Source organism: Benincasa hispida, chromosome 5 (genome assembly GCF_027475165.1).
Source record: "Benincasa hispida cultivar pf3 chromosome 5, pf3_genome.v1.1, whole genome shotgun sequence".
NCBI lineage: Eukaryota > Viridiplantae > Streptophyta > Magnoliopsida > Cucurbitales > Cucurbitaceae > Benincasa > Benincasa hispida.
The window spans coordinates 18,633,378-18,650,783 of NC_143482.1; the positions used below are offsets into that span (position 1 = coordinate 18,633,378).

The 17,406-nt window shown below is 38.2% G+C and overlaps 1 protein-coding gene across 1 annotated transcript; it reads left to right on the plus strand.

Moving 5' to 3' along the window:
* The first annotated feature begins 743 nt into the window (after positions 1-743).
* On the plus strand, positions 744-2,144 carry LOC150035942 (uncharacterized). The gene is made up of 3 exons (XM_090313522.1): positions 744-753; positions 1,567-1,907; positions 2,016-2,144. Exons 1-3 carry the CDS (start codon positions 744-746, stop codon positions 2,142-2,144), a joined length of 480 nt encoding a protein of 159 aa, XP_090169648.1.
* The last annotated feature ends 15,262 nt before the right edge of the window (positions 2,145-17,406 follow it).

The following is a 17,406-nucleotide window of genomic DNA, read 5'->3' on the forward strand; positions in this document are numbered from 1 at the left end:
CTCTGAAAGTACTTCTCGCTTTAGTTAACGCATTCTTCCAACCTTCTCTCGACAGGAGGAATGACATCTTCACTTATGCTTTCACAGGTGAATATGCCGTCTAGCATGCTTTAGCTAAAAATATTTATTTCTTTAGCATAGATTAAATTACTTGTTAGATTCATGCCAATTACCAAGGGATTAAGAAAACATCATGGAGGAATGAAAATAGACAGACAAATGGAGATGAAAATGATCATGACATTCAATACTAATATTTTGCGTGTGATACATGGCGTGAATGATAGAGATTAAGAAGATGAATACAATTGATGTTGAAGAGATAGAAACAAATATAGAAGAGTGCCAACGTCTTGACAAATTTTTGGACGGTGGATTTGCTTGTCGGTGAATGGGTTGAATGTAGAGAAGAGCTTCCCTTTTAGGCTTGCTCGTCAGGTAGAAGTGACCTTGGTACAGAGCTTCAACGGGGGGATTGAAAAGATTTGCCCTGAGACTCACCTCTCGACCTTGTTTCTTAAATCTTCCCAGATCTTCTCCGATCAAGCTCTTCAGACCAGTCTCTCTCTCAATATACAAATATCAAAATATGCCTTATCAAGTATGTTTTGCAATGGAATTTCAAAGGCTATTTATAGGCTCAGCTTTGACTCTCTGCGATGTGGACCCCACTTTATTGTTATGGCAATTCTAGAAATGGTGGAGGGAATATTCCTTCTATTACGCGATCAATCCTGTTAGAAATGCACAACGGTCAGCCGTACACGTGTTTGAATCCTCCGCAATTGCGTTGCTCTTTTGCATCTTCGATCGTTCTCCCGCATGCGGTGTTATTTTTTTATTACCGCATGTGGTTGAAGTTGCGTTAATTGCTTAGCTCTTGATCAATTGTCGCATGCGCCGTCATTGCGTTGATCGTCTATTCATTCCTGAATGATGGCCACAATGCAACATAGATGCGTTGTTCTTTTTATCTTGAGCCATGAACACATACGGTGACTTGATTTCCTGCAAAACAGACTTGAAATAATATTTTCTACCATCGCAATGGTGTCAGTGGGTGTATTGACGACAATTTATAATTGCCACATTTCTTAGCTAATTTCTATACAATCGACGTAACTTTTCTCTCTTTTAACCACAATATCTAAATAAAACAGTATAAATAACTTGTATTTCTATAAGTTATCACATAGTTAGGGTCGACCTCTGATGTTTGAAAAAGGAGGGTTACACTTACAGAATTATTAAAGTGTTAATAACTTCTGACCAAACGCGATAGCTAAATGATTATCAGAATATGAGTTATTCCGGAGATAATATTTAGTCAAGAATATCTTGCTGTAGTATTGTTGCAAAAATAATTTTGGGTATATTATTACTTTGCTAAAACTTGATTGGGTTTAAAAGCAATTCATTTATCGAATTTGTTTATAATTTCATAATGACAAGTTCACTAGTACAATTATTGGCGTCTGATAAACTGATAGGGGATAATTATGCAGCCTTGAAATCAAAATTTGAATACTATACTAGTGTTAGACAATTTACGGTTCTTCTTAACAGAAAATTGTCCTCTCGTTCCGAGCTCTAACACAAATCGAACTGGTCGGGATGCATATGATAGATGGATCAGAACAAATGATAAAGTTCGTGCTTATATCCTTGCCAGCATATCTGATGTTTTGGCAAACAAAAATGAGGATATAGGTATTGCCAAAGAGATTATGGAATCTCTACGAGGGATATTCGGGCAACGGTTCTTCTCCCTAAGGCATGATGCTATAAAGTATGTTTACAACTGCTGCATGAAAGAGGGGGCCTCTGTTTGTGAACATGTCCTGGACATGATGGTCCACTTTAATGTAGCAGAAATAAATGGCGCTGTTGTTGACGAGAGAAGTCAAGTCAGTTTTATTCTAGAATCTTTTTCGAAGAGTTTTCTGCAGTTCTGCACGAATACACTCATGAATAAAATTGAATACATTTTGACTACTTTGTTGAATGAGCTACAGGCTTACCAGACTATATTGAGAACTAAATGTCTGGAATCAGAAATAAATGTTACTACCGCTGAGAAGAGAGGAACATCCTTAAAGAAGCCTGATGTTGCTTCCTCTTCACGGAGTAAGAACTCCTGCTAAGAAGAGCAAAGGGAAAGGGAAGAAGAAACCTGCTGGAAAGAAAGGCAAGAACAACGCTGCAGATAAAGGAAAGTGTTTCCACTGCAACGAGAAGGGCACTGGAAGAGAAACTGCTCTCAATACCTTGCTGAGAAAAGAGTAGAGAAAGAAAAATAGGCAAACTAGTTCCTGAGGACCGTTTGGTCAGCTTAATAAGTGGGAGATGTTGTCTGATGATAATCTTACTGACCTTTGTTATCTTGTAAAGAACAAAATGTAAATATTTTTGTTGTAAATGAAATGTTCATTTTAAAAAATTATGTTTGTTCTATTTCATAGCAACTTCTGTTAAGAATCAAACTAGATAAAAGCCATTTACAAATATTCAAATATTTAAAATAGCTAGAAATCAATTAAATTAAACTATAGAAAGTTTAAAGATTTCTGGATCTATTTAATTAACACTATTAACAAGAGTTGTTAAGATAGGTCAGATGTGTTTACTCAAAGAGTTGAGAGTACCTCAATGTAGTGGGAGGAAAGGATGACTTCCTGGTCATTATTGAGAACAAGATGCATTCCCCATATAGTTTAATAAGAAGTCTATTGTACACTAACATGTTTACAATGATTCTCTCAACTAAAGTGTTTGAGAATTACCTAGTAAGACTAGGAATACCAAGTAAATAACCTAGGGCAAGTGGGAGAAACATTGGGTATGGGATACCGAATGGTAAACCATGGGTATTAGATGCCCTAGTTTATTGTATTTCTCTATAAAACTCAGAAACTCAGTCTTATATATTCATATATATAAGTTACCACTAGAGTTTTAGTCCAAGTGAGAGTTTGTTGGGTTTTATGTCCTAAAACTTGTGGTTTGTAAACAATAAAATTTATTCTAAAAATTCAATAAACCTAAAAGACCCATGACTATTACATGAGTACTTGAACTTTATGTGGAGACATAAAAGTGGATCAGGTTCGAGTAAATAGTCAAAATGATCTATAGTATATGAATAAGGTTGGGTGCCTTATTCTGGTAACACTATTGGATGCGGCCTACTCTGTAGTTGTTACAAAGAATTGTAAAGTGCTACAAACGAAGTGATCCTAATTCATATATGTTATGACATGAGGAGTGGGGACGTCCTGTGCAAATGGGTTTGTACAAGATCGGACCACGAAATCAGTCACTCTTACTTTATAACGTTGTTTACTATTTAAGATTGACTATTTCAAAGCAATGACCTAAGTAACTTGACCTGAATCCTGATCTAACTATGAACTCCTGTTTATTCGAGATTATCCTTAGATTTGCATAAGTGAGTGTTGGCTTAACAGCGCCGGCTCATTAAACCTCCATTTCAGGGGTAAGACCAGGTAGATAGCTGGGGACATAGGGTGCAAGAAGGAATTCACTCCTACCTACTTTTAGGTATAGTAGAGAGATTGTTCCCTTAAGTGCTGACTCCACGTCTTGAACAAGGAGCCCCACCCTCTCATTGGCTCGAGAGAGACTTGATTTGTTGATTGATCACAAATCAATTATTCATTAGAGGATCAGTGGGACTTAAGAAACAATAGGTAATCTCAAGAGTAAAACAATTATTTGACCCAGCCGTTATTACAAACAACCTGTGAAGGGTTAACTTACTAATCATGGTTATATCGAGTGGACATAATATATCTACAATGAAGGGAGTTCAACTATGGGCTTTGGTGGATTGACCCATTAGTTAACGAATGGGGGTTAACTCGGTGTATGAGTTTAGCCAATTTATCTCGGATCGTTGGAGCCCATGATCTGTAGGTTCGCGAGGTCCCCCTACTAGCTTGTAAATGGATTAGCTTTAGAGTAGTGTGATAAGTTAATTTGAAACGTTCAAATTAGAACTAAAGGAATTAGTAATTATATAAGATATAATTACACGTCTAATTTTAAGAATTAAACAGAATAGGATAATTAATATTTAAATATGATTTAAATATATGAAGGTGGATTTGTGTAAAATTAATTTAATATTTGATATTAAATTAATTAAAATTAATTAAAATTAATTAAAATTTTTAAATAATTATTTATTAATTTTATTAGAAAAAATAATTTATTAAATTAATTTTTATAAAATTAATAATATTTTCAATTTTTTTTAAATCAAATTGATTTTTAAAATCATTTGAAAATTTTGAAATGTTTAAAAACACAAAATGGAATGTTGGTTTTTTTCCATTAAGCCTTCAACTTGCTCATACAAAATCCACCAATTTTGGCTTCAATAACTCAAAGCATGAGCTGCATCTTATGCAATGATGCGTTATTTTATTGAATGAAAATATGGATGAAATGCGTTGGTGGAATTACGTTGTGCACTCAAATTTTCCCAGGGAAATTCAAGTGTAAATTCCCCTAAGTTTCCTGGTAAGTCCAGGGTCGATCACAGGGACTTGTGAAAATAGTTTTCGTTGATAATTTTCTTATGAAAACTTTGCGGTAACCGGGTAAATAAATGAAGTGGTTGGTTTGCTATTGTGTTGATAAAAAGAAATAAATAAATGCGGCGGATTTGAGAAACAAAGTTGCGCTTATAGAAGCAATGAGTATGCGATGAACGGGTTGAGAAGATCTTTAGCTACCGTTACTTGGGAATGCGTTAGACTATGCGATCATACTACTATCATGCACAGCAAGTAATTTTCCAATGTAAATGTAATGCTCCTAAATGTAGGACGCACATGTTACATGCAAAATGTCCGTAGAGCTTATTCCTAAGTCTCTACTCTTGTCCTATGCATTGATGCAAAATGCAAGAAAGCAAGGTGACCACATACAATCATATCTTATTGCTAAGATGCATGCGATGCATTGATAACAAATAGTGCTTATCCCTAATCGCCTATCTCCCGTTTATGCGTTCTAATCTGCTTCTTCCAAACCTAGATTCTAACCGGACCTTCCCAAGTCTAGGTCTTGTCCTTAGACTACCCTCCCGAGTATCTCTAATAGACGAATGAAGCATACATAAACAAGATAATCACACAGAATGAAGGTTCCCTCGTTGTGCTAGCTAAACGCTTCTCAACCTATTCAACTAATTTAGTTATCACAGAAAGTGAATAGATATGGAGAAAGAAATTCTATTCTTATATATATGTTAAGTACAAAATGCTAATAGAAGTTAAAGTAGAGAGCCTGGTAGTAACTCCTTAGTAACTGAGGCTTCTTACACTAGAATCTCTATTCTGAACTAAAGATATTCCCGCTTCCGCAAGAGTCGGCCCACTCTCCGTCTTAGTAGCTTCCGGTGCTCTCCCAAGGTTGCCGAAATGATCTACCGACACAACTTCTTCCTCGCGTCCCCTTAAAAATGTGAAAGAAAACTATGGACAGAGGCGTGAACTAAAAATGGTGAACTAATCAACTGCTTAACCCCTTCTGTGAAGAATGCACTTGGTATTTATAGGGCATCAAAAGGTGAAAGGCGGCTTCTCTTTCGTGGTTGTTCAAATGGGATAGCTTTAATTCCTAACTGATGCACCAGATAATTGTCGCCGATAAAGTTGGATGTACTTTGTGACCGTTATCGATTGTCAACTTAATTTGGATCTGACTATTGTCAGCTTTTTGTCCCATCGATCTTAATTGTCCTTTCGTTCGGATGCACCCACCATGTTGCGTGATTCTTCTTGGGTGAATATTTTTTAGCGCGATCAATGCAAAGTCTTGCAGTGTAGTTGTGCTTGACCGATGAATTCCTATGATCGCAATCTCTGCAATGCGTTAACGCATATTCAGCATAAAAAATACGAAAATCAATAGTTTCAATGTGCTGACGTACGCGATCGCACTATTATAGATTTTATGCTTAATGGATGCAATTTATCATTTTTCATCAATGCAATCCATCATTGTTTAATAACGTAGCACTATGATAACGTGCATTTCTGCCCGTTATCACACCCCCAAATTTAAACAATGCTTGTCCTCAAGCATAAGCTAAAGATTCCTTTAGCAAGTCCATCGCAAAGTTCTTTTCCTAGATTTCTAAAGGATACTTCATTCAAATTCTATATACTAGAATTTTCTTAAGTCTTATTCAAGTCTACTCTTAAAATATTTCTAAGACTTAGGGACTGCAAGTTTAACTTTCGAAAGGACTTTACTAAATTTTGGAATATCGCATGATTTATTTTAAAAAGAAAATTTTCTACCGGGGTGACAAAAGATTTATCCTTGCACAAAAATTTCTTTATTGCTATTTTTTCTAACCTTGCACTAATCCAAGTGCCTTGCCTTTGTTTTGGCTTGCCCTCACGGGTGTCATGTGGGCATCCAACTACGAGCAATGCACTCTTTCTCAGACTAAACTCATACAGATTTGGCATTGGAGTTGCGGTCATCGATTTATGCGTTGATCCTGGTAACTTACTTTCGTTTTGGCTTGTCCCCACGTGTATCATGCAAACATCGAACTACGGGTAAGTGCCTTTCACAACTTAACTCTTATCAACATGGGTTTCTCCCTTGTGTTGATAGTGGAGTTGTTATTCTCAGAAATTTTTTTTTTTTTTTTTTTGAGAGAACATAACAAGGTCGAAAGTAAATACCTCACACCCAAATTTAAAATGCGGCAATGTCCCCATTGCCAAAAGAGGAAAATAAGTCATGTGATGTTCTAGAACGCTTTGTAAAAAGAGTTTGAAAGAAAGCTAGCAACACCTAACTTCTAGAAATATTTTAAGGTGACTATCTTAAGATTTAGTTGACTCTAATATATATGAAAGAAATAGAAGCATATTTTTCATCATTGAAATCTTAGCTTATTTTTCATCATTGAAATCTTACTTGGCAAAGAAATAGAATGTGGTAAACTACTAAATTTATCTACTTGTTAAATGATTGTGGTAATTAAAAAGGATGCGATGATAAAAATTTGAAAAGCAAAATGCAATGTGATAGCGCAAAATTTGAAATGAAGATAAGGAGGAGTACACCCCCAAATGTGCGTTGCCGCCTACATTGGATTGACGCATCCATCCTTGCAGCGATCTTTGCTACTGCGGATTGCGGTGATGTAGTGAGATCATTTACTTCTTCTAGTGATATCTCTGCAATCCTGTGCCTTAATTATTATAAACAGATAAAGAGAGGGTCAACTGATTTTAAACAAAACAACAAGAGTTTTTTTTTTTTTTTTTTTTGTTTGAAAGAAAGAAATGAAAAACTGATAATAGCAAAATGACGAAGAGTTAAATGTTCAAGAATAGAGTAAGGAGTAGTTCGGGTTTTCCAACTTTGCGGAGGCCTTGTCTGGCTAAAAATCTCCTTTGCAATAAGCCTTTATCTGTTGTCCATTAACTTTAAATGTTCAGCTACCATCCTCGGTGATCAGTTCCACCGCACAATGTGGAAATATTTCCTTAATAATGAAGGGACCGGACAAGTGTGATTTTAATTTTCCAGGGAAGAGCCGCAATCTCGAATTGAAGAGTAAGACTTTTTGCCAGACTTGGAGGTTCTTGCCGCATATGCATTGATCGTGCCAGCGCTTGGTGCTCTCCTTATAAACTTTCGCATTTTCATATGTGTTGTTCCTCCATTCTTCTAGCTCGACCAATTTCATTTTCCGCACTTCCCCTGCCTTCTCCAAATAAAAATTAAGTTTCTTGACCGCCCACAATGCTTTATATTCCAGCTCCAAGGGCAAGTGACACGCTTTGCCGAATACCAACGCATAGGGGGACATACCTATTGGTGTTTTAAATGCGGTCTGGTATGCCCACAATGCATCATCAAGCTTCACTGCTCAATCTTTCCGTGAAGGTTTTACTACCTTTTCAAGTATCAATTTAATTTCACGGTTGGACACTTTAGCCTGGTCATTTGTTTACGGATAGTATGCGGTGGCCACTTTGTGAAGGATATTGTATTTGCGCAGCAACTTCTTTATATGGTGGTTGACAAAGTGTGATCCTTCATCACTTATGATGGCACGGGGAGTGCCAGAACGCGTGAAAATATTTTTCTTCAGAAACTGGAAGACTACTACCGCATCACTTGGGGCACATGCAATTGCCTCTACCCACTTGGAGACATAGTCAACGGCTAATAAAATATAGTGCTTGCCATTTGAAGAAGGGAATGGTCCCATGAAATCAATCCCCCATACGTCAAATAATTCTAGTGCATTCATCGACATTGCGTTCTTCCATGAAATGTTGCCAGTGCATTGAAACCGATCACATTTCATTGCGTAGTCAGTAGCATCCTTGAATAATAAAGGCCAAAAGAATCCACTTTGCAAAACTTTGGTTGTAGTGCGTTGTCCTCCAAAGTGCCCTCCATAAGGAGAATCGTGGCACTCTGACAATATGCGTTGTTGAGCAGCATCTGGTACACATAATCAAATGATTTGGTCTGCACCTCTTTTATACAGATTCGGCTTATCCCAATAGTAGTGCATGCATTCATTCTTGAGCTTTTTCTGTTGATGGTAGGTGTAATCTTTAGGAAATTTTTCACAGACCAAATAATTAGTGATGTCCGCATACCATGGTAGTTCTTCTATGCCAAACAACTGCTCGTCCAAGAACATGTCACTCACTTCAGATTCATTGCGGTCAACTTCAGGATTCTCTAGTCTGGACAGGTGATCCGTAATTTGATTCTCTGTCCTCTTTCGATCAATTATCTCGATATCAAATTCTTGAAGTAGGAGAACCCATCTGATCAATCTCGGCTTTGCATCCTTCTTTGTCATCAAATATTTGATTTTCGAGTGATCAGTATGAACGAGTACCTTGGTTCCCAACAAGTATGCCCGAAATTTTTCTAACGCAAAAATCACAACCATGAGCTATTTTTCAGTGGTGGTGTACTTAAGTTGAGCAGGGTTCAGGGTTTTACTCACATATGCGATGGGATGTAAAATTGTTTTCTTCTTTTATGCTAATGTAGCTCGCATCGCATACCCGCTTGCATCGCACATGATTTCGAATGGTAGTGTTCAATCCAGTGCAATTAAGACGGGTGCGATAATCAGCGCATCCTTTAAAATTTGAAATGCGTTCAAGCAATTGTTGCCAAATTAAAACTTTTTGTCTGCCTCTAGTAACGCACTCAATGGTCTTTGTATCTTAGAAAATTCTTTAACGAATTGTCTGTCGAATCCGGCATGGCCCAGGAAGCTTCGTACTGCCTTCATGTTGGTTGGAGGTGGAAGATTTTCAATTGTGTCAATCTTTGCTTTTTCCACCTCCAACCCTTCTTTAGAGACCTTGTGCCTCAACAATATACCCTCTATCACCATGAAGTGACATTTTTCCCAATTAAGCACCAAGTTCGTCTCTTCACACCTTTTCAAAATTTTATCCAAATTGGCCAGGCATACTTCATAAGTATTCCCATAAACGGAGAAGTCATCCATAAATATTTCTACTGAGTCCTCGAGAAAATGTGAAAAGATTTCCATCATGCACCTCTGGAACGTGCGTGGCGCATTGCAAAGGCCGAATGGCATGCGGCGAAAAGCGAATGTCCCATATGGGCAGGTGAATGTGGTCTTGTCTTTGTCTTCAGGAGCTATCATGATTTGATTGTACCCGGCATATCCATCCAAGAAGCAGTAAAAATCATTCCCCACTAGTCTGTCAAGCATTTGATCAATAAATGGCAAAGGGAAATGATCTTTCCTTGTGGCCGCATTCAGTTTGCAGTAGTCCATACAGATGCGCCATCCAGTGATGGTCCTCTGTGGTATTAATTCATTGTTTTCATTGGGGACTACCGTCATTCCGCCCTTCTTCGACACACATTGCACAGGGCTGACCCACGTGCTATCGGCAATGGGATAGATAATGCCCGCATCCAGCCGTTTGATAATCTCCTTTTTGACGACTTCTTTCATCGTAGGGTTAAGTCTGCGTTGATTTTCAATAGTTGCCTTGTGGTCGTCTTCGAGACAAATGTGGTGCATGCAGTACGCGGGGCTAATTCCTCTGATGTCAGTGAGGTCCAGCCGATTGCTCGCACATGCTTTTTGAGAATGCTTATCAATGCATTCTCTTGTTCTGTGTTGAGCACAAAGGAAATTAATACTAGAAGCTTCTCATTCTGCCCCAGAAATGCATACTTTAAATGTGTTGGTAGGATTTTTAGTTCAAGGGTTGGTGGTTCCACGAGAGAAGGTTGCGTTATTTTTCTTTCTTCCTTTAGCTCTTCTTCTTTTATTACGATCGATTCTTTTTCTCTGTTTGTCTTTGCTACAATCTTATTGTAGGTAGCTACGAATGCATTGGCATCCTCTTCTTCATACTCTTCATCAGACTTTTCTTCTCCAATCAAATTCAATTCATCTTCTGAATCTGGCAGGTCTTCCTCATTAGGAAATTTCATGGTACGAATTATGTTAAATTTGAGCTTCGGTTCCCTGATGCACAAAGTGATCTCTCTCTTGTACACATCAATTTGAGCACGACCTGTTAATAGGAAAGGTCGCCCCAAAATGATGGGCACATCTTTATTGCCCTCATAATCCAACATGATGAAGTCAGCTGACAAAATGAATTTATCAATGGTGATCAGCATGTCCTTCACCTTTTCTTCTGGATGAACCAGAGATCTATCTGAAAACTGAAGAATCACGAATGTGGGCACAGGCTCCCCCACATTCAATTGTCGAAAGATTGACAGCGGCATCAAATTTATGTTGGCCCCCAGGTCACACAGGGCTTGCCCAATATAGAGTCCTCCTATGGAGCAAGGAATGGTGAAGCTCCCAGGATCGCTCATCTTCGGTGGGATAATAGATTCGGAACTCTACGTTAATGCCATCGTGGCAAATTTTCCAGCACCTCTTTTCTTGGTTACCATGTCCTTCAGAAACTTGGCATAGGCAGGCATTTCCTCAATTACTTCACTGAAACGAATGTTAACATGTAATTGCTTAAGCATAGACATGAAGCGTTGGTACTATACCTCTTCGTTTTTCTTCTTCTTTAGCCTCTGAGGGAAAGGTGATAACTGGACTCTCACGGTTCCCGTTTCATTTCACTTCGAGGTTGATGCAACCTCAAGTTCTACTGCTTCATTTTCTTTTTCTTCTTCTTGTGCTACAGCAATCTCTGGTTCAGCTGCGATGGAGGTTGATTTGTTCTACCCTTTCTTTTCTCCTTCCACAGTCTTTCCACTATGCAATGTCACAACCTGACATTACTCTTTACCTAAACCCCCTGGGTTGCATGGAAGCTCGGTTGAACTTGGCAACGCCCCTTGCGATCTACTTTTGAGCTCGTTTGCAATCTAGCTCATTTAAAATTCAAGGTTGCGAATGGACGTAGCTTGACTTTGAAGCACCGTCTCATTTTTCTCTATGTATTGCTTCAATAGGCCTTTTAGGGAAGAAGATTGCGATGGCTATTGTGAGCTACTTGCTTGGTTGCTATGTTGATCGTTGCTGTGTTGAAAGAACCCTGGTGGTCCTTCTTTTTGTGCCACATATTGAAAGTTTTGTTGTGGATTCTTCCAAACAAAGTTTGGTGGTTTTTCCACTCAGGGTTATAGGTGTTGGAAAAAGGATTGTTCTTTACAAAATATACAGACTATGGGTTTTGTGGGTAATCCTCCATAGCATGCCCATCGCCGAAAGTGGCACACATTGTAGTGTTTTGACTTATTGCGTTGATTTTCCCACCATGCGGTGTTGGGCTACTAATATCATAAGTCTTGTCAAGCAAACCACCAGATGCTGCCGCATGGCAGCGGTCTACGAAGCAGGATTCAAACCATGTAGAAAATTTCCATCTGAAGGCCGTCTGGCAGCCCATTATGTGGACAATCTTGGACCCAACATTTTAAACCTCGTCCAGGCATCGCTGAGCGATTCGTCCATGTCTTGTTCAAAATTAGTGATAAGCTTTCTTCGTCTGGCATTCTCTGTAGGTGGAAAATACTTCTTCATAAACTTCTTCACCACCTGCTCCCAAGAAGTGATCTCTCCTGGTTCGAGTGAGTAAGCCCATTTCTTAGCCTGATCACAGAGAGAAAATGGAAACAACGTTAGTCGAACCTCTTCAGCAGAGATATTCGGGAACACAAAAGTATTGCAAATTTCAATAAAACTTCGGAGATGGGCGTGTAGATCCTCGCCATGCCTTCCTCTGAATTGATCTGCAGCCTGGATCATCTACAGCATCATCGGTTTCTTTTCAAATCTACTTCCGTCTAAAGCAGGCCTCATGATTCTTGGAGAAAAATCATAGAGGTTTGGCGATGCATAGTCCCTAATGGGCCTATTACGATCGTTGGCCAACATAATTGGATTTGTAATGACATTGTTGTTATTTGGTGCTTCATTCCTAGGCTGCTCCACCATCTCTTCTTTATCGGATTGTGGTTGCTGTTAGCGATTCCTCAATCTCCTCCTAAAAGTCCTCTCAATCTCCAGGTCGTAATTCGCCAGAGATTAAGAGTCTTGCAAAGAAATAAAAAAAAAAACTACTGTTAACAAAATATTTTGCCGAAATCCCCGACAACGGCGCCAAAAACTTGATGCGTTATTTTATTGAATGGAAATATGAATGAAATGAGTTGGTGGAATTACGTTGTGCACTCAAGTTTCCCCAGCAAAATTCCAATGTAAATTCCCCTGAGTTTCCTGGTAAGTCCAGGGTCGATCACAGGGACTTGTGAAAATAGATAGCGTTGATAATTTTCTTATGAAAACTTTGCAATAATCGGGTAAATGAATGAAGTGGTTGGTTTGCTGTTGTGTTGATAAAAAGAAATAAATAAATGCAGCGGATTTAAGAAACAAAGTTGCGTTGATAGAAGCAATGAGTATGCGATGATCGGGTTGAGAAGATCTTTAGCTAGCGTTACTTAAGAATGCGTCAGACTATGCGATCATGCAACTACCATGCACAACAAGTCATTTTCCAATGTAAATGCAATGCTCCTAAATCTAGGACGCACGTGTTACATGCAAAATGTCCGTAGAGCTTATTCCTAAGTCTCTACTCTTGTCATATGCGTTGATGCAAAATGTAAGAAAGCAAGGTGACCGCATACAATCATATCTTATTGCTAAGATTCATGCGATGTGTTGATAACAAATAGTGCTTATCCCTAAGCGCCTATCTCCCTTTTATGCATTCTAATCTGGTTCTTCCAAACCTAGATTCTGACCTGACCTTCCCAAGTCTAAGTCCTGTCCTTAAACTACCCTCCCGAGTATCTCTAATAGACGAATGAAGTATACATAAACAAGATAATCACATGGAATGAAGATTCCCTCATTGTGCTAGTTAAACACTTCTCAACCCATTCAACTAATTTAGTTACTCATGTGTGAATCACAGAGAGTGAACAGATATAGAGAAAAAAATTCCATTTTTATATATATGTTAAGTACAAAATGCTAATGGAAGTTAAGGTAGAGAGCTTGGTAGCAATTCCTTATTGACCGAGGCTTTTTACACTGGAATCTCAATTCTGAACTAAAGATATTCCCGCTTCTGCAGGAGTCAGCCCTCTCTCCGTCTTAGTAGCTTCCGGTGCTCTTCTAAGCTTACCAGAACGATCTACCGACATAACTTTTTCCTTTCATTCGCCTTAAAAAGGTGAAAGAAAACTATGGACAGAGGCGTTAACTAAAAATGGTGAACTAATCAACTGCTTAACCCCTTCTCTAGTATTTATAGGGCATCAAAAGGCGAAAGGAGGCTTCTCTTTCCTGGTTGTTCAGATGGGACAACTTTAATTCCTGACTGATGCGTCGGATAATTGTCACCGATAAAGCTGGATGTACTTTGTGACCGTTATCGACTGACAACTTAATTTGGACCCGACTGCTGTCAACTTTCTGTCCCATCGATCTTAATTGTCCTTTCGTCCCTACCATGTTGTCGTGATTCTTCTTAGGTGAATATTTGCGAGCGCGATCAATGCAAAGTCTTGCGGTGAAATTGCACTCGACTGATGAATTCCTATGATCGCAGTCTCTGTAATGCGTTAACGCATATTCTGCATAAAAAATATGAAAATCAATAGTTCCAATGCACTGACACACGCGATCGCACTATTAAAGATTTTATGTTTAATGGATGCAATTTATCATTTTTCATCAACGTAATCCATCATTGTTTAATAACTTAGCACTATGATAACATGCATTTCTACCCGTTATCATGCAGTCATCTTCTTTGCTATATAGCCTGCAATAAATAAAGAAGATTGGAGTGGAATTGAGGCATGCATCTTTAGAATTTTTGTTGAAAAAATTGGGTTAAAGAAGTTATTCTTCAAGTGGGTTGAAGCAGTAAGCTCTTCTCCAAGTTCCTTTCATTCATGCTTATTTTGAGTCCCACAACTTAATCTAAAGCTCCAAGAGAATAGTGAAGAAGATATTGAAGTGGTCTATAGCAAGATTTGGAGAAGTTTGCAACTAAAAATAGAGATTTGAAGAAGTTATACAAAGATATTGTCACACCCCCACCCAGACTATTGTCTGAGCCTAGGAAAGGATATGACTGTAGCAGTTATCAACTCTTTTACTGACACTTACTGTCAAATAACTCTAGCGGAAATAACTCTGATACCAATATGCAATCCCAAAACAGCGGCTGCATCTATGGCTAAAAACATTAAGTTTACACACAAAACATTTACAAAGATTACATTACAAGTTCCATAAATCCCGATACCCAAAACTCTTATGTCCCTATATGAACAACTATAACATGTGTACAATATTAACAGTAACCACCTAGAAGATGGGTTACAATAATTTTTGTCCTTGAGTGGCAGAGCAGATGCAAAGCTACATCTTGGGGATTTGACCACTACCTGGGGAAAGAAAAACATTTAAAAACGAGGTGAGTTTGCTAGCCCAGTGAGTGACTTAAGAAAGAAAACTTATTCTCATGCAAAAGTCTGAATAAAGAGATTCAAACTGAAATTATAAATCTCTATAGTAACCTTGTACTGAGATATAAACATTTTCCAAGCATAAAGCATATAACGTTGTTTTCATCATAAAACATTAATTGTTCCTTAGTTGAGAATAACCCTGCTGTGGTTTAATCCCAACGTCAACTACTAGTCAAGAGAGAACCCTTTTGCTCAATCTTTGACTTTAACTACCTATATGCATGGGATTATAACTAAGTACTATCATATCTTAGGTACTTCTACTCAGATACCTTCTCAAATTTCCCTCAGTATCGAGCTGCTCAGATACCTTCTCAAATGTTCGTCGGTATCGAGTTTCAAGTAAAACTAGTCATACTATGACTTTCTCTTTAAAGCATGCAAAGAAATATGCATAGAAAACATGTCTTTAAAGATACTAATGCATACTTTGTGTAATTATACACACATGTTTTTCAATAAACTTTCATACATGGCATGCGTATAAAACATAACTCATGATTTGCTTGGAATTTATTTTGTAAAACTAGCTACCATGATAATAATCTTTCCTTAAAACATGATTTCTTTAAAACATTGTAAATATTTAGTTACTCACAACTTTTAGAACTATTCCTCATGGGTCAATATGCTTTTATCACTGGTGTCAATCCTGTGGACACAAAAGCATATATTAGCTACTAGTATAGGTCTCCCTTTTGAGACTAACCCTTAAGTAAACTTTGCATTTAGCCTTCCCTTTTGAAGACTTTCACTCAATGCACTTTGTTGTATTTCTTAACACTTAGGAATTTCTTTAAGATTTAGCTCATGCACAGCTGATGACGGGAAATTGGAAGTCAATTTTACTCGACAACCAACTTTCCTTGGACGCGGTATGCGATGCATGTTCCTAAGATATGCGTTGATAGTCATGTGTCGATGGTCATGCGTTGGAGTGAATAATGCGTTAACGAATGTATGAGATGATCATGCGTTTTCTTGCGTTCATGCCAAGTATAACATGAACGCAAGTTTCTTAGGTAATCCGAAGTCGAACACAAGGACTTGTAGCTATATGTTTGCGGTGACATGCATGCGGCGGTTTGATTAAAAGAATGGAGGGGATGTTTCTATGTTAATCCTACTCCTACTCCTATCAATCAAACAATGCAATGAGAATATGCATGAAAGGTAGAGATACGACAAACCTTGACATAAAATAAATGAATGGGAAAATGGATAAAATGCAGAGATGTTTTCATTGTAAAACTTAAGAGTGATCGCAAGGGCAACCCTAGTAAACGCAATCCATGCAATCATGCTACAACCATACACGGTAAGTCATTTTCCAATGGAAATGTGGTGCTCCTAATTCTAGGACGCATATGTTGAATGCAAAAGTGTCCATAGAGCTTATTTCTAAGACTCTACTCTTGTCCTATGCAATGATGCAAAATGCATGAAAGCAAGGTGACCACATTCAATCGTATCCTATCTCTAGGATGCATGCGATGCATTAATAACAAGTAGTGCTCATTCCTAAGTGCCTATCTCTTGTATTATGTGTTCTAATCTGGCTCTCCCAAGCCTAGATTCTGACTTGACCTTCCCAAGCCTAGATCCTGTCCTTAGACTACCCTCCCGAGTATCCCTAATGGACGAATGAAGCATACATAATGCAAGACAATCGCATGAACTTCACTAACCTACGGTTGTTACTATCTCTAGTGAACAATGCATAACTCGCTTAATGCGTCCAACCACTTACCCTTCCGGACAGTTGATTGTTGTTGAATTCACACATAGACAAGCAATGCGTTAACTTATAGACAGGCGTTACAGCAACTTCACACTAAGAAAATAAGATTACTCACATACTCGCACAATACACACCTCTTTTGGATTGTTGCATGCTTCATATCCCTAATCCACATGACTAAGTATGCAATACCCAAGCAATCTCACTAAGTGTTGCAATGAAAGTAAAGATGCTAAGCAAGAAGATGGAGATGAAGTCGAAGGAATAAAGAAATGCATTGAAAACACATTGTATTAATTTCTTAATTCAAAATGTCATACAATACAATATAGGAAAAGAAAGTAAAAAGGAATGACCGGCTGGAAGCACAACTTTACTTCCAGCGGATGCACATCAAGGCTGCTGGTGGTGCCATGGATGGGTGGAGGAGCTGACTCTTTCGAGATCAAACTCTGATTGAAGTCTCCAGTCGTCACTCGGAATGGATGAAGGAGGTGAAGAACTCTCAACTGTCTTCTCATGCGTTTGTCTGGATCGCAAGGATCCTCCATAGGCAAACCTTAGGCGAAAACCTTGGATCAAATGAATTTTAGCTCATCGGCTTCTATTTATAG